Source organism: Achroia grisella, unplaced genomic scaffold, assembly GCF_030625045.1.
Source record: "Achroia grisella isolate CSIRO2021 unplaced genomic scaffold, CSIRO_AGI_Agris_v1 utg146, whole genome shotgun sequence".
NCBI lineage: Eukaryota > Metazoa > Arthropoda > Insecta > Lepidoptera > Pyralidae > Achroia > Achroia grisella.
In genome coordinates this window covers 43487-67877 of record NW_026712636.1, presented here as the reverse complement: position 1 = coordinate 67877, position 24391 = coordinate 43487, and the positions used below count along the sequence as shown (strand labels likewise).

Below are 24391 nucleotides of genomic sequence, written 5' to 3'. Positions count from 1 at the left end.
CAGTAGAAAACATTTTTAAATTGACAATTGATTCAGTGTTGTAAATCGCCTGCGCTAACGGTTTACGCTGGCGGGGCACCTGTGGAGGATGATAAGATGAGCATGAGGTCAGGTCATGTCAGCCCATTGTGCAAATTCACCAGGAATTTAACACGATGGTTTCCAGGGGGAACCGCGAGGATTCGTTTTTTTTTACTACATTCTAATAATTGGGAGCCTTTTACTTGTACCCCAAAAATATGAAACATCTATAAAAAACTAGTACGTATATGGACTCAGAACAAGCAGTAAAATATAACGTGATCATAAGCGGGCGGCGGGCGGCGGGCGGCGCGGGCGGCACAACGACGGCGAGTACTTGTGTGATGGTCGATGGTGATAAGATCTTGTATGGTAAGAATGCCGGTAAGGAGAAGGAATGTAGGAAAGATGGCACCTGGACTGGAGTAGGTTCACGCTTCACCGTGTCTGCTGTGCTGTCGTGGAACGTCGTGGGTCACCAATTTAGCGTCTATATTGTTACCGCTATTATTTATGTTATGTTCAGCTGGTACTGGCAGCGACAGGAGGAGGAAGATTAAATAACGAGTCCAGTGGTGGCTATGTATAAATGTAATATTCTTGTGGCATTTACAATAGTTGTATGGTTTTATTATATATATAAAAACGTATATTTAATGTATGAGAAAAGAAGCGATTGTGTCCCAATCTGACAAGCTTGTTATATCTTCTTCCACAATGTCACTAGGCAACGGTGTTGCCGCGCACTATCCGTAAATCGCCACAAATACAATCAAAAAGTGTATTTTATCTTCTTTGAAATGAATATGTTAATTTAATTATAAGGGAACACTGAATAGCTTATGTTACAACCCTATTGAGGCCGATTCTGGATTTGTATTTGGGCAGAATTTTGAGCCGTAGTTATTCTTGTGGGTCGGGGCGGGCGGGGGATGGTTGGAATTTAGACAACACAAACGTGCAGGAATTATGGAACTAGCAGGTCTACTCTGGAGTCCAATTCCAATATCAGGAAGATATTTTCTTCATAAATTAACTTCGGAAATTAAACAGTTTTTACTACCCCCACCACTCCACTCCTGACCGTTTTAGTTCCCATATAGTATTACGCAAATAGGATATGGTAAATATATAACGCCAAAAAACATCCGGAAAACTACGCTTGAAGCAAGTTTGTTATGGACAAAAATGGAATTGTGTATTTTTCACTTTGATGGGGTCCGGATACACAGTGCATTATCGCCGCGCCGTAAAAACGTGGTAACATTATTGCATAATTAGACTTCCAGCAAGATTTAGGGAAAATCCAAACGATCATCTGGCCACACTGTTTCTGTCACATGAAATGCTTCGGTTACTTTCGTCTTTGTGTAATGTTTATATGAAACTTATTATTGTGTTGTGTTATCATTGTCAATATAACCACTCAAATAAATTATATGTATCTCGTTTATTAACTGGACTTCTATGTATGGGTGCTTGATAACTTCAAATCATTGTCTGTTTTAATATTTAATAGTGTAGAAACTTTAGCTGGAATAGGCTATTGATTTGTACAAAATGAAGTTGTTTATCCTATTAATAAGTTTAGGATTATGTTGGGCAAGATATAAACATGTTCAAAACAATTACCAACCAGAACAAGTTCATATTTCTTTTGGAGGTGAGTTATATTTGTAGAAAGCAGCAAATAATATTAAAGAAAATGTTCTATATGGTATTATTTTATATTGTGTTATTTAATGTCAATATAAAATATTATTTATAGTTTACAAGTGCGCCAGTTTCACTGAGTCATAGTCTATTTAGTATAATGTTGTCTAACTTTATTGCACCTAGAAATTGTAACCAATTGTTACTGTTTATTATTACTAATAATGATTGTATTCTTATTATGAAGATCTAGCAACTGTGGTTTTTAGTCCTAGTTGTAATAATACTTAATCCTTGTCCTTACGAGGTTTTATGTAATGCTCCTTTCTTAACACCTTCAGTGGACAGGTGATTTGTCTTCTATTCCCAAATCCTATATATGAATAATGTTATGTACAAAATCAAGTTCTTTAAATGAGCTTTGTATAGTTTTTTATACCATTATGGTGTTAAATGTGCTTAGGGTTCATCTCAAACAGTTGTTTATAACATACTCCACTACTGTAACATTCTTTAATATATATGTATATTTTAAAGTAGTTAAAAAATTTCATGGAGCAAAATAAAAACAATTTTAAGAAGTTAAAATCAATTGACAGTTTTAAGTATAAATGACACAAATGTTTGAAAGCTTTAATTAACTTATTTTTCAGTTTGTATTTATTCTCAGTGTGCAATAAACAGTGTTATTATTATTATTATCATAGTTCAAAATGTAAGTGTTTTGTTAATGTTAACTGTGATTGTAAAACTGATTTCTAAATGATGTCAAATGGCCATCCTTAATAACCTGTTTGATTTCATTTTCTGCATTTATTTATTTGATTACATTAGTGTATATGATAGATTGATTTTAATTTAAATACCCCTAAATATGTACTATCTATTTGCAGTTATAGACCTCTGACTACAGCTGCTAAACTACAGAGGTAAGTTGCACTAACCTACCTCTGTAGTTTAGCAGCATCCTTTGTACTTACCTCTTCTTTGTCTGATGAAGCTGTAAAGGCCAGCAATGCCTAACAAAATAGAATAATTTAAAAAATTTATAAAACCTCCTAACTTTAGAATATTAACACAGACCTGATACTTGAAGTTTTAAAAATAGATAAACTACCAGGAAAATTGTGTTTGGACCCTTACTTTAGCTTATCGCAATGTTTAATTTTTACATGGTATCTAAAAATACTGTAATAAAATGATTCAGACTTCATACTAACATAAATATATGGTGTACCATAATAATTTAAAATTAAAATTATATTATTTTATTGTATATAGCAATGTAGCAATGATTGATATCTGGAAATTTGCAGTAGGACAAACAATATGCAGTAGGTACTTAATACATTGTAGATAATAGTTAGCTTGTTGTTATATTAAATAACTTTATAATTGCCTGTTATATATATTAGGCATTTACAGATAACATTAGCATAATCACTTGACATATGACATATACAATAAGTACATAATGAAATAAATATTTTGCTTCTTTAAAAACATGAATACAGTTTTTTATGATAGTTAAACTTCAGTATACATTATGTTAAGAAAAAATGCATATTATGAAGATATGCTAACTTGAAAAATGATAGCCGTGATTATGAATATTTATTGTATCATATCCACAAAAAATGGTGTAACTTTATACTCTGGACTTCTGCTCTCTAAATAACCAATTTGGTTACCATAACCTTAGAGCCCTTATTATGTATTACTATATGACTATAACAATAAAATTTAAATACTTATATATGTATGTAATATCTTGCATATGATTCCCAAACATTAATTTTGTTTTGTAACATGCATCATGCATTGCCTAATAATAAGCAATAAAATATTTGTTTCTAGAAAAAACCAATGACATTGTCATCACTTGGTCTACCTTTATAAATACGGGATCAGAAGCAAAATATGGAAAGAATCAGATGAACAAACATGCCAGTGGCTCCAGCAAACTATTTACAGATGGCGGCAAAATGCACAGGAAAGAATGGATACATCGCGTATTGTTACCAGATTTGGAATTCAACACACGTTATAGTAAGTTACAAGTTCTAGCTTTACTAATACTGTAAAAAAGATTACAGACTTCATGAAAAAACTTGCAACACATCTGTAATTTTCTTGGTGGTTCCTAGTCTCCATTTTCTTGACTGGCGGTAATCCTTTAACATTAGGGCACCCATAAAATTATTTAAATGATTAAATATAGGTCTCTATATTGTACTGCATAGTTATTGACCAAAAATCTCTATAATTGAAGTCTACCTTTATGATTATTAAATTAATCAGGAACTAAGTAATATTTATAACTCTACGGTTCAAGAAGTAATAGATACAAGTTTTAATTGGTTATTTAAAAATAAATAACTATAGAAATACTAGCTTCTTTGTCGGGTTTAGCACACTGTATGGTTTTTAAAAAACCTATTAAAGAAGTAAATAGGATAGTTCTAATGTAAATTATACACTATACAGTGTACCGAGTGGGGTCTGACCACGGCTGGTCGGAAATGTTCTCGTTTAAGACCCCTCCTGCTGGCGAAGATTGGGTGCTCCGCATAGCAATATATGGCGATATGGGCGTCAACAATTCAATGGTTAGTGAAATGTTTCTATTTATTATTATTAGCTGATCGTATCTCGTTATTCTCACTGCACACTGCTTATTCTCATCCTACACTGAAACATAACTTATGCTTTACGGTTGAAACAGGCAAGACTGGGAACGCCACAATTGTACTGTCTGCTTGGTAAAAATGTCATCTGATTTAAATAATTTTGAAACAGGAAATTGTTAAGGATGCTAATTCATCATCATTATCTGCTTTTTGTGTATCCCATTAATTTAGGGTTAGCATAATATGATTTTCTCTTTCATTCGTCCCAGTTATCTCGTTATTGACTCCCTTTCTTGCCATATCTTCCATATAGTCCATCTATCTTTTTTTTTATTTATCGAAATGTTAAGGATACGAATTCATCATTTACTTTATACTGTATCCGTAAGTTGATATTATAGAAACTATAGTGTGTGACGGTATATCAGCCACTAATACTTTGCTATGCAAGCTGTGGGTATGAAAAATCGACGTTGGCCGATTCTCAGACCTATTCGCTATGAATACAAAGTTTCATAAAAATTGGTAAACCCTTTTCGGAGGAGGTTGGTAACAAACACCGTGACACGAGAATTTTGTATATTACACTGATTAGGATCAGAAGCATTGTGTATTTAGAATGTAATGTAGACAACAGAAAGGGAACAAGTGGCCAATTTAATAGTATATTTTTTTACAGTCGTTACCGTACTTGAAGGAAGACGTGGCGGAAGATAAATACGACATGATCCTCCATGTGGGTGATTTTGCATACGACATGAACGAGGAGGAGGGCCGAGTTGGTGACCGATTTATGAATATGATCGAGCCGATCGCCGCTCGAGTGCCATACATGACCTGCCCGGGGAACCATGAAAGTGCCTAGTAAGTATATCAATAGGTGACCGAACTCTTAATCAGTAAATATCTAGTAATAATAAGAGTGTCTATGCATGTAATGCCCATACAATGACAGACGATTATTGAGACATATAAGACTGTAGACAAGATCATGGTCTGGTAAATTTTTACCTTAAGTTTAAGTCACAAGTCGTCATCGTTTCCTGCCATTACTTTTTGCCATATTTACAATTATTATTATTACATGACACAACACTACATACCTTTTATCTCATTTTGATATGCAGTGTTTCACTAGTTTGAAACACTGCATATAAATATATAGTAACTTGAAAAATGTTTCGTATATAATGTGTAAATATTATTTTGGTATATTTATATTTACAGCAACTTCACACATTACTCGAACCGTTTTACGATGCCGGGTCAGGAATCGAACCTGTACTATAGCTTCGACGTGGGGCCAATTCACTTCGTGTCCATCTCAACTGAGGTGTATTACTTCACGCAATACGGAATCAAATTGATAAGTTACCAGTATGAGTGGCTGAAGAAAGATTTGGCTGAGGCCAATTCTGCTGCTAACAGGTAGGTGTAAAGTATAATAGATAGAATAGAATACTGTTACATTTACTAAATGATCTATGATCGTTTTCTAATTTGGCTCCAAAATAACAACAATTTCATGAAATCGATATTTACATATTTTATTTGTGCGTTTTTGTGGTTCATGGCTTTCATTAATAAAAAATAATACAGTAATTTCGAGTCAAATTAATAATACATATGAAATTTATTAATTTGACTCATAAAATCGACCCTATTAAGAGTGATGAGATTTTGAAAGTATTTTAAATTTACAGTCAAAATGAAAAAATGATATTATATAACGTGACTTAGGAAATGACAGTTATTTAGCACACCGCCTCACTTCCGATAGTCGAAGGTTCGATTTCTAACATGGTACAAACATGTATTTATGTGTTTGCTTTAGTTATCCTGTAGCCATAACACAAGTCTTGAGCTTTGCTTAGCTTGTGTTGTGATGGGGTTCTTTTTTGTTGAGATGTGTTAAATAAGAATAATATGTATGTTTGCAGAATAATTGTATTGTCTCTTTTTATAATTTTCTTTACAAGAATGTCAATCTATATTTGACAACAACTATTATAAAAAGCGTAATCGGTGAGGAGGCCGTATATACACCTAACATCCTCCCGCAGACATGAAGTACTCATCAGATAGCTTATAGTAAATGAGCTTCTAGAAGGTAAAGCCTCTGAAAGGGGCGTACGAAAACATCAGAGTTCGTCTTAATCTTGGCTACTCTGGCTATCCCTTCCCACCAGGGGTACCATCTTTCTACCCAACCTCCCCTCCACCAAGTAGTGTCCGGGGGCTTAATTTTCCAGCTGATATGCTTGTCTTGAACCAGATAAAGTAGAATTACACTACTCGATGGTAATATTATTAAATGTCTAAAATTTCTATTTTCCTCTTTACTCAGAATTAGTTTAGTTTTCATTCTTATCATACCCTTTTCATCTGTAAAAATAGTCTTCTTTTTCAATTTCTTAAACTCGTCATTTGCTTGAAAATATTCTCTTTGTATAATCATTACTAATTTATTTTCCACTTCTTCATAATCATCGGATGTCATAATTGTATCTAGTTTTTGTTCTTCCTTCTTTTCTTTAAAGTCGTAAGTAATCTTTTCATACTTCAAAGAATGTTTCCTTACGTCTTTTTCTATCTTTTCATCTCCTTCGTATTTCTTACTCATATCCGATGAAATATATTCCATTGTCGGTTCATTTACTTCTTTTATATAACTTTTAAAACCGAACTTGTCCAACTCGATTTTTTCATCACTGTCAACTTCTCGTTTAAAAAATTGAAGTAGTTCTCCAAGTTGGTTACGTCTCTCTCTCTTGCACGTAAAATCTCCTCAGAGAGAGCGGATTCCCTCACATTGGAATCAAACCTTTTCAGCTCAATCTTTGGTAATGTGAATCGTCTCTTCATTATATTATTTATTGATTCTCCATTTACGCTCATATTTTCATCTGGTGTTCTTGCACTTATATCCTGTCTCTCAGATGATGCGACTGGTAACTGAGAGGCAGGTTGACGTTTATTCTGCTGTTCTATAAGTTCTTGATACATATTATCTAGAGTAATCCATTTAGTCAAAAATTCATCTGCCGTTTCACAATCTGCGTAAAATTCATCTTCATTTGTTTCGTCGTCATTCACCCATTCATTGTAAATATCTTTATCTACTTTAAATAATTCGTCTGCTATACCTTTAAATATTGAATGACACGCCTTTATTTCCGCAGTATTTGGTATGGGTTCCTTTAATAATTCTGATAACTGGTTCCCAGTCTTTGTGAATAATCGGCGTAAATTTGTTCTTAATTTATTTAATCTCAACATTTTTCTTCTAAGTCACGGTCGCCAGATGTTGTGGTGGGGTTCTTTTTTGTTGAGATGTGTTAAATAATAATAATATGTATGTTTGCAGAATAATTGTATTGTCTCTTTTTATAACATATTTAGACTGATGTCAATCTATATTTGACAACAACTATTATAAAAAGCGTAATCGGTGAGGAGGCCGTATATACACCTAACAGCTTGGAACTAAATGGACCTGTGTAAATGTCCAGGATTATTTTCTTAGGCTGTTGTTTTATATTAACTCTGTTTATAGGAAGAGTCGCCCATGGATAATAGTATTTGGACACCGTCCGATGTATTGCAGCAACTCTGATGACATCGACTGCAGTTTAGAATACACTAGGACTGGCTTGTTCGGATTGTTTGGTAAGGGAATAATTACCTATTTATAAAACAATCTATCTTCATGCCGGCTCCGGTAACCGCTGATTCTACTTTTTTAAAATGTTTTGTAAACTAATTTAAAAAATACTGCCCAGTTTTTAAAATACTTTCATCTACTACACGTTAGGTGTTGTTAGTAGATGCCCGTGAATTTTATAAATTACATGTTAGTTTCCGTTGTTGGAGCCCCATGATCTCACATTATGTTTTGAATACACATTAATTGCAGTTGTTGGGTTCTCATGATCTCCTATGATGTTCTAACTCCATGTAAGTCTCCATATTAGATCACAAAGACCTCCCGTGATCTTCTGATATCGATATAATCAGTAATATTTATTATTTACAGGTTTAGAACCCCTACTGAAGGAGTTCGGAGTGGACCTCGTAATATGGGCGCACGAGCACTCGTACGAACGCACTTGGCCGCTGTACGACACCAGGGTCTACAACGGCTCCTACGAACACCCATATGTGAACCCCAGGTATGCTATAAGTACAATTTACAACTAAAATGGCGGTATCCATATATTGCGTCACGCGTTAAAGGAATGGGAAGGGTAGACAAAGTGTGATATTGTCTGCTTATACCTACACGTACGCTCTTTCACGCGCAAATTGGCTTTCACGTAGGAAAATATGAATGACAAATAGAATGATTTCTCGTTCTTTTATTAGCTGGCGGCGCGCACAGTCTTTTGAAGAGTCAGATCGCACATTCTCACATATTTCAAATGTGCGTGTTTTAGCGCCTTTTTTTAAATAATTATTTAACATTTCAAAATAGTGGATGACTTTGGAGCAAACACATAATTATAGAGTTACTAGCTACTCGCCCCAGCTTCGCGCGGGTGTACTTGTATTATACATATAAACCTTCCTCTTGAATCACTCTATTTAAAAAAACCGCTTCAAAATCCGTTGCGTAGATTTAAGCTTACATAGGTAAGGACAGACAGCGACTTTGTTTTACACTATGAATTAAGTAATAATGATTGATAACTTTTATAAATATTAAATGTCTTAGGAAAATTAAATTAATGGATAAAAAATAAAATTTTAAAAGAATGTGAAATTACATAATGTGGGCTAAAGAGTAACCACAAAAAGGCTTTCCCACGCTCATGATCGTGCGTAAAAGAACACGTCATGTATAGGCAGTTATTCTGTGCCGTGGCAAGAGGTGGGAGGTGTGATAAATGTCACATCTTTTTATTTTATTAGTTATTTGAAATAACCAAATTTGTTTGAATAAACTGTTTGATTATGTGATTTTATTTAATAAATTTTGTATAATATTGTATATATAATATTGTATAATATTTCTCCTTTTTTATATTAATAATTGACAAATTTAAAATGATTAAAACGTGTAAGAGAGGGGACATATCACAAATTTAAAAAAATCGTAAAGGTTATCTGACGTAATTTATGGATTATCCCTAATTATATACCGAACGCTTATTAAAAGGCACATATCCATGGACGACAAATACTTTTATATAAATGAGAACATATATAATGTATAAAAATACATAACAGTAGTTACCTACGTCTATAGGAGATAAACCTATTTACATTACACAATACACAGACTTATAAAGCAGTGACACTCGAAGTATAGATATATTCACGACATTGTATAAGTTTCTCTCAGAAGCAAATGCAAAATTGAATGTAATTTTTAAAACCTTTGCGGATGGCTGTACTTACCATTGTGTGGGCCGCCAGTGTTACTTTTCGTTTTAAATAATAGAAAATTATTATAATGCTTGCTTTTACTATGATATGAAGAATTGCCTGAAATTCATATGAGAAAAGGAGATCGAAAAGGCGATCGAAACCTAGGTAATTGACAACAAAAGGTAATTACCAAATTAATTTAATACACGTGTATGTTTTGTGTTATCCTGAAGTCTTAAATAATTATTAATAATTCGACTTATTCCATACCGTCATTCATTCGATTTTTGAAGTGTATTTACACTGCATAAATCGATTTTACAGAAGGATCCAATATGGAAACCTTACTAACGGTATGGAGTATGATGCATAGTTATTAATTATTTATTAGTTTGTGAGATTTGTACAACATATATATTTGTAATAGTAGCCTATGTATGTGTCTTTGGAATAAAGCATGTTTCAATAGAACAATGAAATATATTTTCAAATCAATGCAGTAGTTCCACAGTATACATTCCATATACTTAATGCACATAAACTTAGTATATTACATCAATGCACAAAGAGAATACAAAATAAATGTAACACTTTACAAACTATTTGCATGCACCTATTATTTTAGCCGTTGATAGCTTTCAAGACTATTTTTATTTTTGTCTAATAATATTAATTTTATTCAAATGTTTCAGGGCTCCAGTACATCTTATAACGGGCTCCGCTGGTTGCAGAGAGGGCACGGATCCATTTAAAAGTAGGTATAATATTATAGTATAGAACATTCTTTTTGTAATGCGCTAATTGATATGATGATTATTTAACACTGTTGAAAGACAAATTTATATCATGGTTAAAATTTCTATATTACTAAAATTTTGATAAAGATCGAAACAAAAGTAAAGGTACTTAAAATATTTTTTTATTAATTTGAAAAGCAAATAAATTAATGGTTCACTTGATGGTAAGCGGTAAGTATCTCCTATGTACATGAACAGAGGACTAAGATGTCATGCGTTTTCTGTGATTTTGTGAAGTCAGTCAGTATTGTGAGAAATGTCCCAGGAATGAACTACAATAATTTCCAAAACATATGGACGTCAAACTTGACAGATATAATATTAACAATCCCTAGAGCCCATTACTAACAACACCTATCCCCTTAAAAAGACGAGGTAACAATGTGTTCAAGTAATATCTGCCTTGAATGAATATAATATATGTATATAAAATTTGTTAACAGAGCCACCCTTGAAATGGTCAGCGTTCAGATCCAGCGAGTATGGTTATACCAAGTTCTATGCTTACAACAAAACGCATATACACGTGGAACAGGTAACATCTATTGACTGCTATGCTATGATGCAGCTTTTTGTATATGCATTAATGCTAACATGAAACTTAGCCTCATACAAAATGAAAATATATGATAAATTCACGTACCTACTCAATTTGGCTCTTTACTCTGTACTGATATACATAGTATTCTGTTCGATTTTCATAGGTCAAAATCTCGTACATACATGTGTGGGTGAAAAATCGTCGTACAAACGCCAAAAATCTGTTACTTGTATGTGGATTCCCGTACGGATGCCTTCCCTGATACGCATTATTTTCTATTCCCTTATAAATTAAACTTTGAAGCCTTTACGACAAAGTGGTCTTCACGATACTAAATTTCAATTGTAATTTTTATAAAACGTTTAAAATACATTCTATATTTATTTTGAGACTAAATAAATTATTTTAAATGCCTGCTGGATACACAGGTGAAGTGTTTTTATTTTAAATAATAAATGGCGAACAATTTATGAACCATCTGATTTACATGTAAATCTTGGCAATACACATAATCAATCTGGTTGGGTGACGCTTGTAATAAATACCCCACATGCATTGCCATTCTGGACGACTAAGTCACTTCATCATTGATACTTTCATAACCTGTAACTTCACTGTCATATATCAACCTCAAACCAAAATATAGCAAGCTAGAGGTACTCATGCAGACAACTTTGTACAAAGTGTACTTGGGTAAAATTTTTATATAGTCTTCTGGCTTTTTCAGGTGGATGTGGAAAATCCTATAGACTCGAAAAACCCACGTGTCATGGACCAGTTCTGGCTCATAAAACACCTTCATCAGCCATATATATAAATATACAATATTATTAAATTAAGACAATACTTGCTTTTCAGTAAAGCTTTAATAGTTATACGAACTCAGCTTATAAATATATTGGTGTTTGTAAAAGAATCTCAAGGTAATGAATAACTAGACATTTAGATTGTTGAGTAAAACTTAAAAGTTAGATTAATCATTGATAGTTAATGGTTAATACGATATATTACTTCGTATGTAAAGCATTCGCTTACACATACCGAAGTTTTTAATCTAATTCTTATGACTAATAATGTAACGGAGTAATACACCGTTTATTGTTTCATAAAACCAAAGATTTTTTGTGATTTTGTATAATGTTAATTTGATTAGATTTTTTTAATATGAAAATAATGTCGGCAAATTATCTGTCTAAATAGAGTTACTAAGACTAATCTTGATTTAATATGTTACGTTAACAGCCTTTAAATACAATTTGTATTTGTCAAATATTTTGTGAATTTCCCAGTTAATAATGACATTAATTCAATGTTTGGAGTCATAAGTATGATACATATCTATATTAGCAGTTATAGAAGTTATTTAGTTTTTAAAATATGAATTGTAATATTATTTTCATATTAATAAAATAAATACCGCCAGCAAATTGTTCAAAAATATCAACCCTTCAATTATATTAATTGCTATTTGTCGTTTTAAATTGGCAAAATGAAATCAGAACATTTAATGTAACATGTAACATTTATTTATTACCCGTTATTTTACAAAACATATTGAACTAATTTTACCTTTTAAATATATTTTGTAGCAAGTTTTAATTTAGAAAGTATGATTTATTCCTTCCTAACTTAGAGTAATGAGTTTTTTGTTAATGATAAAATGATACCCGATCGATGAACCGATGTATATTGGTCAAGCCATAAAAAAGCGCGATATGTCCCCGGGGAGATTACGCGGGGCGTCGGAATACAAAACACTGATTTTTAACGCCGTATCAACCGCACGCGCATCTTTAGTTTATTTTCATAGCGTTCCGTATTATTAATGTCGGGCTAAAGCGTTGTAATATAAAGTTCTAGTAATAAACGCATTGGAGAATCTATAACAGTCCAACTAACACTCCCTGACGCCTCCAAATTGGTCCTTCAACCACTACTTGGACGACTGGAATTTTATTGCGACGCAAGCAGCATCTACGGCGCACTGGCTTCTTTCAACGGCGCATTGGCTTCATTCAACTGCGCACTGGCTTCTTTCAACTGCGCACTTCAACGTTGCTGTTTAGTCTTCCGACCAGAATTCTATTAACGCACTAACTGCACGAGAAGAACAAGAAGAGGATTACTTATATGGATAGTGCATAAAGACCGTGAGATCGTTCCATTATCTTATCTTTACACATCCATCCTCATATCATCTTCACTTTAACTTCTCCATTATCATAATCATTCCATCATAATTACCATTCATATAATTATCATTTTCATTACAAACCATAAAAGGTTATTGCCATTTATTCATTAGTTATTTGCAGTCATAGTATATATATGCGTGATTCCATAGTGTACTGCGTAGTACTGCATAATAATTTAGATAGTGATTGATTAGCAAATCTTATTATTATTTTAATCACACACAGTCATTTAACGAATTAATCACAATCAATATCATATTCATAACCATAATACGTGGATTCTTTCATAAAATCATAACGTAATTAATAACATTATAACCTTAAAACAAATAATTGATCTTGCAACTTGTAAATAGTAGAAATGCAATTAATATCATTAGTCTGCGTTTAGTTGCTTCACTAATAACCAATAAGTATACAATATTTCTATTACTGTGTATTAATTTTTGTTTTTTTTCCTAGGTCGTTCGGTAGTTCGACTTTGTACTACTGTTTTTTAAAACTGCGAAGCGTGGTGCAGAAGCATTAAACAGATTAGTATCGTTTCTATTTGCTACTTTATAAAAATAGTAATTTAAAACAATCACCTATAACAAAATAAAAATAATTATTCTTTTTTATTTCCTTTTATTTGCAATTCAACTTCATCATATAGTATTCATTCAACTCATCTTTTAACGTTTACAATGTCAGAATCTAAATCAACATATATATATATAACATTTAAAAGTAAACTTATTTTTGCAATTATATTAATATTTTAAAAGAAAGTTGCAGCCATTCAATTTGAACTGCAATCGCGTATTGATAAAATGGAATTACTATATTCTCTTCATCTTCAGAATGACTAGACGATCCTGATCAGAGGTATCAGGAACGAGACGTGTTCGAGAACCAGTATCATCTAAAACCCTTCATCATCAACTTGTTTGAAATCACGAGTTCATGATGCTTGTATTACAAACACAATTGTTCGCGACTATTGTAAATATTTGATTATTGAAAATTAATAAAATTTATAATTGTATAGTTTCAATTCCCTTAATATAATTGCATTGTATGTAAAGTTTAAATTAATAAATAAAGGAGCATAGAAAGTAACTAAATGTGCGTAACACAATCGTTACCTAGTACGTGACACGGTAAACATATTATTCATTCATCATATTCATTCTATTCTAATAAAATATAAAAATAATACTTGTCTTTCTTGTTTAGTACTTGCAGGTGCACCCGCAACCTTTACGGGAATAGATACCCGTACATCTGGTCCTTCGATTTTTGTTGGAAGAAGAAAGCAAGACCATCTGGTCCTTCAAAAAGAAGAATAAAGATCATCTGGTCCTTCGAGAAGCCGGATTGTTGGAAGAAGCAAGACTGCACAGAGATCAAGATAACAATAATACAAGAAGCATAAGAACAGCCATGGAAGCTCAATTAAACGAAGAAAACACCGCCGTCACGTCGCCTGTCGCCGCTATGCCGACCGTCGCCGCCACTATTTTAATATGAATCGACCACCACGACGTACACGTCCTAACCTACTGCTACCATATGCAAGTTTTTAACAACTTAAAAAAGAAGAAAGAATACCTGCCAGAGAAGATAATCCGCAAAGAGAACTGGCCGCCGCACGATATTTACAGACACGGACGACGAAGAGGAGGACGAAAATGAAGAGGACGCCGCCACATTAAGAAGAGAGTAGTCCTACGGGCTATACGACATTGGCACTAAATTATTGACAGACACGAAAAACAATCAGGGGATTAATATCTCATGATACCCGCCGGAGAGGGAACAGGCAGCCGCAGCCGTGCAGCGACGCATTCCGACGGGACCATGCAAGCCACAACGGTCCGAGGGAAGACTCCTAGCACCAATGATGCCAACGAAGAAAGAAGAGGATAAATGATGAAAAGGAAGAGAATGACTATGGCATCCAATGCTCCACGGTGAAAAACTATGTTTTAAGCATTTGAAGATGGCCTAAAGAGTCGTTTATGACCGATTCAAGAAAACTTTAGATTACGTCGGTGTTTAAAGGGTGCGGCCAAAGAGGCTGCACACTTTTTCCTATACATTTTATATTTTTAGCATTGATGGCAGATGAATAAACTTCGTGCCGCGGCTGTCAGACAACTCATATATATTCGCATCCAGTAGCCAATGTCACTGCAACAATTCAAGCCCTGAAGAAGAACCATAAACGAAAACAAATCCATCATGAAGATGCCAACCTACGATTTAAAATCGATATTTTTAGCAGAACAGCCAGCTGATCAAATCTATAATATAAATTGAAATAACCTTCGCACCCGCCGAAGTAATAGAATGGCCAGAAGAGAAGCGTGAAAACATACAATTAAACATGAATAGTGTCCGACGTGCAACAGATCACCACCCGTAATATATCATAGCCACAAGTATTATAAAAAATTATCGTTTCAATAAAAAGATTGTACAATTTAAGACGAAGAGATGCAACGTTGGTTGACAAACATACCCACTCCTTCTACAAAGAGAAGAAGGACAGCGAGCCCTCGATGGTATTCGCGTCTGCGAGAGAAGATAAAAGATTTCCTCAAGATATGCCGATATTCGGTGTATAATAATTCGAGGCGCAACGTGCACCATCATCGAAGCTAGCAAATGTCACTGGCCCTAATTTAGATACCATATAACACTTGTTTATTGACGAAGTTTCATAAAGGTATCTGCGACCATATATACTCCACAAACAGTATCACAGCGCAATTGTCCACACTTCGATATAATTACAATAAGAAGGTCATTCTATTTTTTGCTGCTCGCACATAGAAAAAGGCAATGTCACTAATGTCATTAACCTGGGTTGGGTGTTGCACGGCACGGGAGCGGCGAGAGCGAGACAGCAAGTGCACAGAATCAGTCACTTAGTCGACGGTTGAAATAATAGAGCGATTAATGAAAGAACACTTATATCATACAATGAAGAGGAACAACGCGCGCTGAAAATATTGCAAGAAAAAACTCGCCCGTTACCGTTTACGAGACCGCGTTATGGAAACGCGAAACGCAGATAAATATATTGAGAAAAAACTCGACAAGAATGAAGACATGAAGAACAGATATAAACTGCAAATTACCATCTCTCTATGCAGAAATTGAAGACCGTCATCAACCCACAGAAACCGGACAAGCTGCGCATCGTGCACGAAAGACATTATGCATTGTCAACGACATTCTGTTCCAAATCACTACCTGGGGTCCTCAGAGTATAATGTGGCGGTCACAAAATGATGAAATTTTATGTTCATGCGTGTCACAATACGAGAAGAAGACCGAGACATTTTCTAAAGGAGATCGACGCCATCCATGTCGAATATGGATGAAGAGCGTCATCTTCGTTCGTCGCCATGCACGGCGATATATTGAAGAAAAAACGCGAACTACAATCCCGGAGGCGGCTGCATGGTTGTCAATCATTTTTAATATGACACTGAAGAGCAACACGAGTTTCTAAATCCACAGCCGGGCGAACTATTCTTCAGCGCTGGGCATAATCGCGCCATGTTTTTCTTGAAGAGAACATGGTGCAACTCGACGCTGAGAAGATTATATTTACTTAAACTTTTTTTCAACGGGAACAAACTTCCGTTACACATCATCATAATAAGATAGTAAGTAAAATTATTATTTCGAAAATATAAAGCCATAGAACATTTACAAGATACGTGGCGCACGTGATACAAACTGAAAACAAGCAGCAGCGTGGCGGAGCTGGATATATGCACGCGCAGCAGTATTTAATACCACGGTGTTAACGACGGATACACATTCGTCGACGCGAGCTCAATTACGCATATGGCGGGCCGTATACCGGCGAATTGTGTCAATCGCACAAATACAAGAGTGGCAACAACAAAATCTGGAGCTGCAAATATGTCACACACGGCTGAAGAACACGATTGAAACTTCGTTCAAAACGCATTATTCTCATTTTAACATTCGTATATATGAAATTATTATGAAAACGAACGATAGATTAACGGCCGACAACGTTTTTACAAAACACCACTTCACTTCAACACACAGATGGTTCCGGGGGCCGCAGTTTCTATATCGACCAGAAGAAGAGTTCACATTCCCAATACAAAATGCGAAGAACACAATTACAACACCGGCGGGAGCCACGGAGTCATCAAGTTAGAAGACGATACCAATGACGCTACATCTAAATACCGTTTTTCGCACTAAAAATACTGGCGGCCTACGAAGAAATTGAATCCCCGAACAACGCGAACTCGAATTAAATACAGCTTAGCTAGAATGTTCATATTGTTATTTGATTATTGTTAGCTTAATAAAATTTATAATTGTAGTAGTTTCAATTCCCTAATAGGTAGAATTAAATATAATTGCATTGTATGTATTTAAATTAATAAATAAAGGATCGAGTAGAAAATGGTCTTATCGCGCTCTCCGTCCCGCTCGCACCTATGTGCGTAACACAATCGTTACCTAGTACGTGACACGGTGCGAGCGGGCGGAGTAAAATATTTTTTTATTAATCGCTTGAAAACTCTGCTCGAAATAATTACACTTGTCTTTCTTGTTTCCATGCACCCGCAACCTTACAAACAAGTACGGGGAATAGATACCCGTACAACAATAGTTTCGTACGTCTTCCCAAGATACAGTACCTTTTTACAATGGCAGTTACCAGCATTGGCTTGAATTCCGCGATAACATTTCTATAGTTCATTCCAGCACGGTCATTGACGACATAAACAAATTTCATTATCTTCGTGCTTGTTTGCAAGGCAGTGCAGCCCTTGTCATCAAAAGCTTAGATTTTAAGGCTGAGAATTATGCTGCCGCATGGGAATTGTTGTGCAAGAGGTACGATATAAACGCTTGCTTGTAAACAATCATGTTCACGCCCTTTTCAATGTAAATGCCATCAAAAAAGAATCTAAAACCTTGCGTTACATAGTTGATGTCACAAATAAAAATCTTAAAGCTTTGGCTACGCTTGACCAGCCTACAGAAAGTTGGGATAAATATTTATATGATGTCAACTAAATTAGATATTGTCACAAATAGGGAATGGGAGGAATACAGAAACAATCGCAACGATCCACCTACTCTAGATATTTTTTTAACCTTTTTAACTAACAGAGCAGATCTTTTGGAACTGTGGCAAAAAATAACAGAGTAATTCTGAATCTAATCATATTCACAAATCCAATGCTTTATAATTTCTTCATAATATCATTTTCATGTATTATGCTTTCATGAGCACTATTTATTTAATTGTGATGCCTTCAGAAAGCTTCCTGTTGAGACGCGTATTGAAAAGGCTAAGACCTTCAAAATATGCTTAAATTGCCTTCGGCCTGGTCACCACGAATCACGCTGTAAATTATCACATTGCAAATATTGTTATCCAAACACAACACGCTTCTTCATCTCGATATTCATAAAAGCCTGTCGCATATGACAGCGTTGTGTTATCTGCTGAACCATCTCAGTCTTTAATTAACACAAACCATGTTATGCTATCCACAGCTTGGTCAAGGTTCGACGGCCATGGAAAATCACATGCAGAGTCTTATTAGACAATGGAAGCACAGGAAACTTTGTCACAAAGGAATTTTGTGCCAAACAATCTTCTTAAACGCTGAATTCAATATCAATCAACAGGTATCCACGAATTCATTGTCATGCTCTCTTACATTGGAGTCTTATTGTGGTGTCTACAGGACGGATATCAATTGTTTCGTTTTACCTAACATCACTGATAAATACATATATAGATGTGCATAACTTAGAAATACCGCCTGGGGTTTTTCATAGCCGATCAAATTTCAACGTGCCGTCATCCATAGATATCCTTGTAGGTGCGGACGTCTTCTGGAATGTGATCGGTACAAATCGTATCCAACTAGGCAAGCACAAGCGCCTCTTTTTTGAAACCAAAATCTTGGTTGGTTTCTGGTATTTTTCAACCTAGTCCCAAACAACATATATGTATGTTTTCAAACGACCATACCGACTTAACCCGATTTTGGGAACTAGATACAATTACATCAAATTATGAGTTCACTCCAGAAGAACAGGCATGTGAACGTGATTTTATAAATTCTACACAGCGTAACATAGATGGACGGTTTGTAGTTTATATGCCGCGACGTTTTAAATTCATATAATGCTGGTAGATTTCTTTCAGCGTCGATACTTTGAAACGTTATATATAGAATTTATATTTTTATAATCTGGGACATTTGAATGAAGATACATGTAGTAGTAATAAAAACACAATTCAATGCTACTTGCCACATCATGGCGTCCTTAAAACTAGTACAACCACACAACTACGTGTTGTATTCGATACACGTCCTCAGGCAAGTCTCTTAATGACATAAACGCGTAGGTCCTACTGTGCAGGACGATTTATTAGCTATTTATTTTAAACATAATAGCCGACATTGAAAAAATGTATCGGCAGATATTATTACATGAATCACAACGTCCATTACAAAAAATATTATGGATTCGATCCCTCCCACCCAATTAAATCATATACCAAATACACTTATTACAATCAGGCCGTTTCTAGCCACTAGATGTCTCACACAATTAGTATGATATATTCTCAAGTAAAACGCGCTATTTGTCATGATTTTTATGTTGACGATTTTTTGTCCGGTCATGATACAATTGAAGGCTGTATATCATTATGTCAAGGTGTTATTGATACACTTCATTCAGCCAAATTTAATTTAAGAAAGTGGCATTCAAATAATTTATTTATTTTAAATAGTATAAACCAAAATAATGAGATATCTGGTAGCGTAGATCTTAGTGCAAAAGAATGTGCAAAAACATTAGGTATTTATTGGAAGTGTTCAACTGATTATTTATCATTTTCTATTAATATTACACCGCAAGATAAAGTAACAAAGAGATTTATTTTGTCTATGTTTGATCCTCTAGGTTTAGTATCACCATTTGTTGAAGCAAAAATATTAATGCAAAAATTGTGGATACATAAATGCTCTTGGGATGAAAGGGTCCCAAAAGACATAGAAAATTTGGTCAGAGTTTATACAGTTTCTACCACAGTTAAATAAACTTGAAATTCCTAGGTGCATTAAAAACGACAAAACAAATAAAACAGAAATACATATATTTACAGATGCTTCGGAGAGCCATATTACATGCATATAATATAGCTAGCGATGAATCAATTGATGTCCGTCTTTTGGCTTCCAATAAGATTCCAATTAAAACCACCACAATTCCACGACAACTATGTGGCGCGCTCTTAGGAGCACGACTATTCATGAAGGTAATGACGTCGGTTACTCTTGAATTTAGTCGTAGTGTATTTTGGACTGATTCTACCATCGTCTTAGGCTTCTCTAAATATAAACCATTCGTGTCACCGAGTTTTAGAAATACAAGAAAATTGTCATTATTGGCGGTATGTAACTAAATCAAACCCGGCAATTTAGTGTCTCGAGGTGTTAGAGCAGATTTATTAGGTAATTCTTCGTTGTGGTAAAACCCTGCCTTTTTAAAATTAGATTCCTCTCAATGAACTAATTAATACACTTCCAATTTACGAAACAATTCAAACATTCCATATTAATAACAAGCTATCAATAAATAATAATAACACCAATTTAATTTCATCACTAATAAATAAATTTTCATCGCTACAAAATTACAACGTGTACTTGCATTTGTCTTAATTCATTAATAACTGCCATAAAAATGCAAGTAAATACACAATAACTTGTTTATTAGTTAAATAATACAAATGTTCTATTACGTACAGTTTTTCATTCCCTGTGATTACTATGTATAATGTTTATAAAAATAGACTGATTGACACCGTTTGTTGGTTCTGACTACCTCATCCGCGTTTTTTCTCAATATCAGAAACATCGCTTATAATGTATTCGAAATGCTAATAAAAAACACATATCTGTCCAAATTAGAGCCAGACATAATTATAATAGGCGGCACTATTTTAATCTTGATTTAATAGATTCAAGTTAACAGCCTTTGATGGGTAACCTACCAAAAAACGAGTTTGTATTTGTCAAATAGAAACAGGTTTTGACCAATGAATAGCTGACCGCAAAGGTAGAGGCTGTAAACTTATGAAATCATTATTTGTGTGTTTGTGTGTCAGCCACAAAGGCCGTGCATCTGGAGTATGATTTAACCAAAGATAGCTTATATTACTACAGTTATAGCACGTCGAGAAGTAAGCCGCAGACGCTGTTCTCGGACAACGGCACGACCTTTGTTGGAACTTTCCATGAGCTAAAATACAAATTTGACTTCGTAATATTCAACTTTTCATTCATTAATAAAATAAAAACATCATCTTAGGCAAATTGTATGAAGAAATGGCTACTTTCTTATTCAAATAGAAGCCATCCTAAATTCTCGCCCCCTCACCCTTCAATTATATCCTCTTACTAATCACTTCTTGTTGGACGATCTCTGATCTGTTTTAGCCGCATCCTGATATCGTCAATCGCCGATTGCGTTTCCAACGCAAAATGAAATCAACAGAAAACAAATCAATGTAACATGTTCGTTTATTATTTTGATTACTTCTGGGACGTTGTATTTTAAGAGACAAAACATCCAAACGAACTAATTTACCTTTTTGAATATATTATTGCGCGATGATGTTTTAATTTACACACTGATTTTTAACGCCGTGATTTATTTATTTTCATAGCTTCCGTATTATTCCAAAGTTGTAATGAGTTTTTTTGTTAATGATAAAATGATAACAGTCCGATCGATGAACCGACGTATATAAAATAAGTTAGACTAAGGCTATAAGCTTGTAAAGATATTACTACCAATTTTCATTTGATACTTTATTAACTTAGCTCGTGTTTCCAAGTCTCTAATGGTTCATAGAACTTTGAAAACCCATACATTTTAATTGTTTACAATTGAGAGTTCTTAATAACATCGTTACATAATTAAGGGTCAGATGTGGTCACCACAAACTTCTAATTACGAAGGCGACTCCGTGACTATCCAGAGGTTATACTGGGTAACAATGAGGCCAATAATCGACATCAGGTACTAACAGCCCAAGAGCCCACGACTGCCAGACATACGTCATTTTAATAAACGTGAAAGTTCTTGTATGTGGGTCCCCAACACAGGTAAGAACGAAACCCAAACATGAAACCTGGATCGTGGTTCCTTTGGCAGGTACCAAAGGTAACAAAAAGGTGTAAAAAATTTTCATATCAAATTCGTTATTTTAAGAAACTCCATATTTTCATATTTTGTTCGTAGCATTATTATAACTTGCGCTGCTCATTGCCAGACACGTAGTGTGGTTCCAACCCCCCGCCGGACCCCCCTAAACTATACTATTTTATAAATAAACTTACGTCATTTTAATAAAGCTGAAATTTATTAAAATGACGTATGTCTGGCAGTCGTGGGCTCTTGCTCTATAAAGTTTAAATGTTGCTGTTAAAATTGAACTTTGGCCAAACAAGTTATCGAATCACGATTATATATCTAAGGATTAATTCAAACGCTCAACAAGTGCGCGGTTACGTGATCAACACTTGTTTATTGTCCAACACTTGTTTTAATATTTGAAGCAGACATGAAATTAATATACTTTTTATCTTCATTTTTATAATAAATTAATGTTATAAACGTTGTAGGGCTCCAGTGCACTTAGTTACGGGCTCGGCAGGCTGTCGGGAAGGACGAGATCACTTTAGGCGTAAGTTTTATGGCAAAGATTATATATTGACAATATAAATAAATAAAATATTATTTATTGATGCCTTTGAACCTTTTAATTTAAATTAAGAATCATTAAAGTCGGTTCAGCTTTGGAACTAATTGTGATTACTAAGTCTCGGATTATTCGAGACTTAGTAATTACATACTTAATTCCACCTAAACAATATAACATATGATCCAGTTGAAGCCCCAATACTTTTAAGCGATAAGAAAAGATGTTATTTATAAGTCCTAGAAAAGAACTAAAAAAATGCTCTAAGATATTTTTGGGCCATATAGCAATTTTGTAGTTTTATATTCAAAGATATATTATAAGACAAAGATATAAAACAACAAGTATATACATACCATGGGTCAAATGATAAAATGAAATATGTTCATATATTTTAATTAAATTTAATTAATGTAACTTTTCCAAGTAACATTCCTTTAATTTGTGTACAGATAATTCGGCGAAATGGTCGGCGTTTAGATCGCAAGACTACGGCTATACTAAGTTAAAGGCCTACAAAAAAGGGCCCATTTATATAGAACAGGTAATTCTATAATATGACTAATATACATAATGATTACAACGATCATGAATACATATTGTACTACACTATAATACTACTTAAATTCGGGTAGGAAGAGAAAATGGTGCGAGTCGTCTATACCTCTTTGAATCACTTTATAGTCATCAACCTTTTCATATATTTTTATTTCGGAAAAAATGTGACGTACACAAAAGACTGAAAGATCCTATGTGAATAAGCATTAGTTATCTGAAATAAATACATTATTAAGCATATATATTATGTTGCTAAGGAAATAAAATACATAGGATTTCTATCACAATCCTTAAAGCGGTGCCTTTGGTAGATTCTAGTGTCGACACTCCACGCATCATAGGCCTTTTCAATTAACATATATTAAGAGAGGTAAGTATTGTATAATATCTTGAAAATAATGTGTTGGACCATTAATACGCATTACTAAAAATTCCCTCCCTGTCCGTTAACTATAATTCTGCAAATCATATATTAATGTTTTTACATTTCAGGTGTCAGCAGATCTTGAGGGGAAAGTTATTGATTCATTTTGGTTGGTCAAAAACACGTAGTATTAAATTATTCTATAATATTTATACTTATTTTTAGTAACGTATTCGTCCTTTCGTTCTCTATAAGGATTGTTTTATTTAATGCCTTGGTTGCATACCAAATATTAACTATGCATTTACTATTACCATTCCCTCTATACGTTGTAACTATCATAGCCAATTATAGTGTCTTAACATAAGCTATTTATGTAATTATAAGGTAGTGTGTAAAACTGCAGGGATTTTACTAACGTAGTTAATCTTAACATGAATAATTTAATGGTAAATATATGTATTTTACTATATTG

The 24391-nt window shown here is 34.0% G+C and overlaps 1 protein-coding gene across 1 annotated transcript; it reads left to right on the top strand.

Moving 5' to 3' along the window:
• Positions 1-1347: 1347 nt before the first annotated feature.
• On the top strand, positions 1348-24355 carry LOC131855578 (acid phosphatase type 7-like). The gene is made up of 10 exons (XM_059206856.1): positions 1348-1684; positions 3532-3723; positions 4162-4283; positions 4984-5168; positions 5532-5732; positions 7861-7973; positions 8341-8476; positions 22918-22979; positions 23447-23538; positions 24045-24355. The coding sequence occupies exons 1-10, from the start codon at positions 1582-1584 to the stop codon at positions 24102-24104; spliced, it is 1266 nt and encodes a 421-aa protein (XP_059062839.1). The 5' UTR covers positions 1348-1581; the 3' UTR covers positions 24105-24355.
• Positions 24356-24391: the final 36 nt, after the last annotated feature.

What these genes read in the sequence shown, in the direction of transcription:
- LOC131855578 (XM_059206856.1), top strand. Translation starts at nt 1,582, where the DNA reads ATGAAGTTGTTTATCCTATTAATAAGTTTAGGATTATGTTGGGCAAGA. An exon ending in TGGGCGTCAACAATTCAATG is followed by an intron (nt 4,284 to 4,983) that starts GTTAGTGAAATG and finishes ATTTTTTTACAG; the next exon opens with TCGTTACCGTACTTGAAGGA. An exon ending in AGGACGAGATCACTTTAGGC is followed by an intron (nt 22,980 to 23,446) that starts GTAAGTTTTATG and finishes ATTTGTGTACAG; the next exon opens with ATAATTCGGCGAAATGGTCG.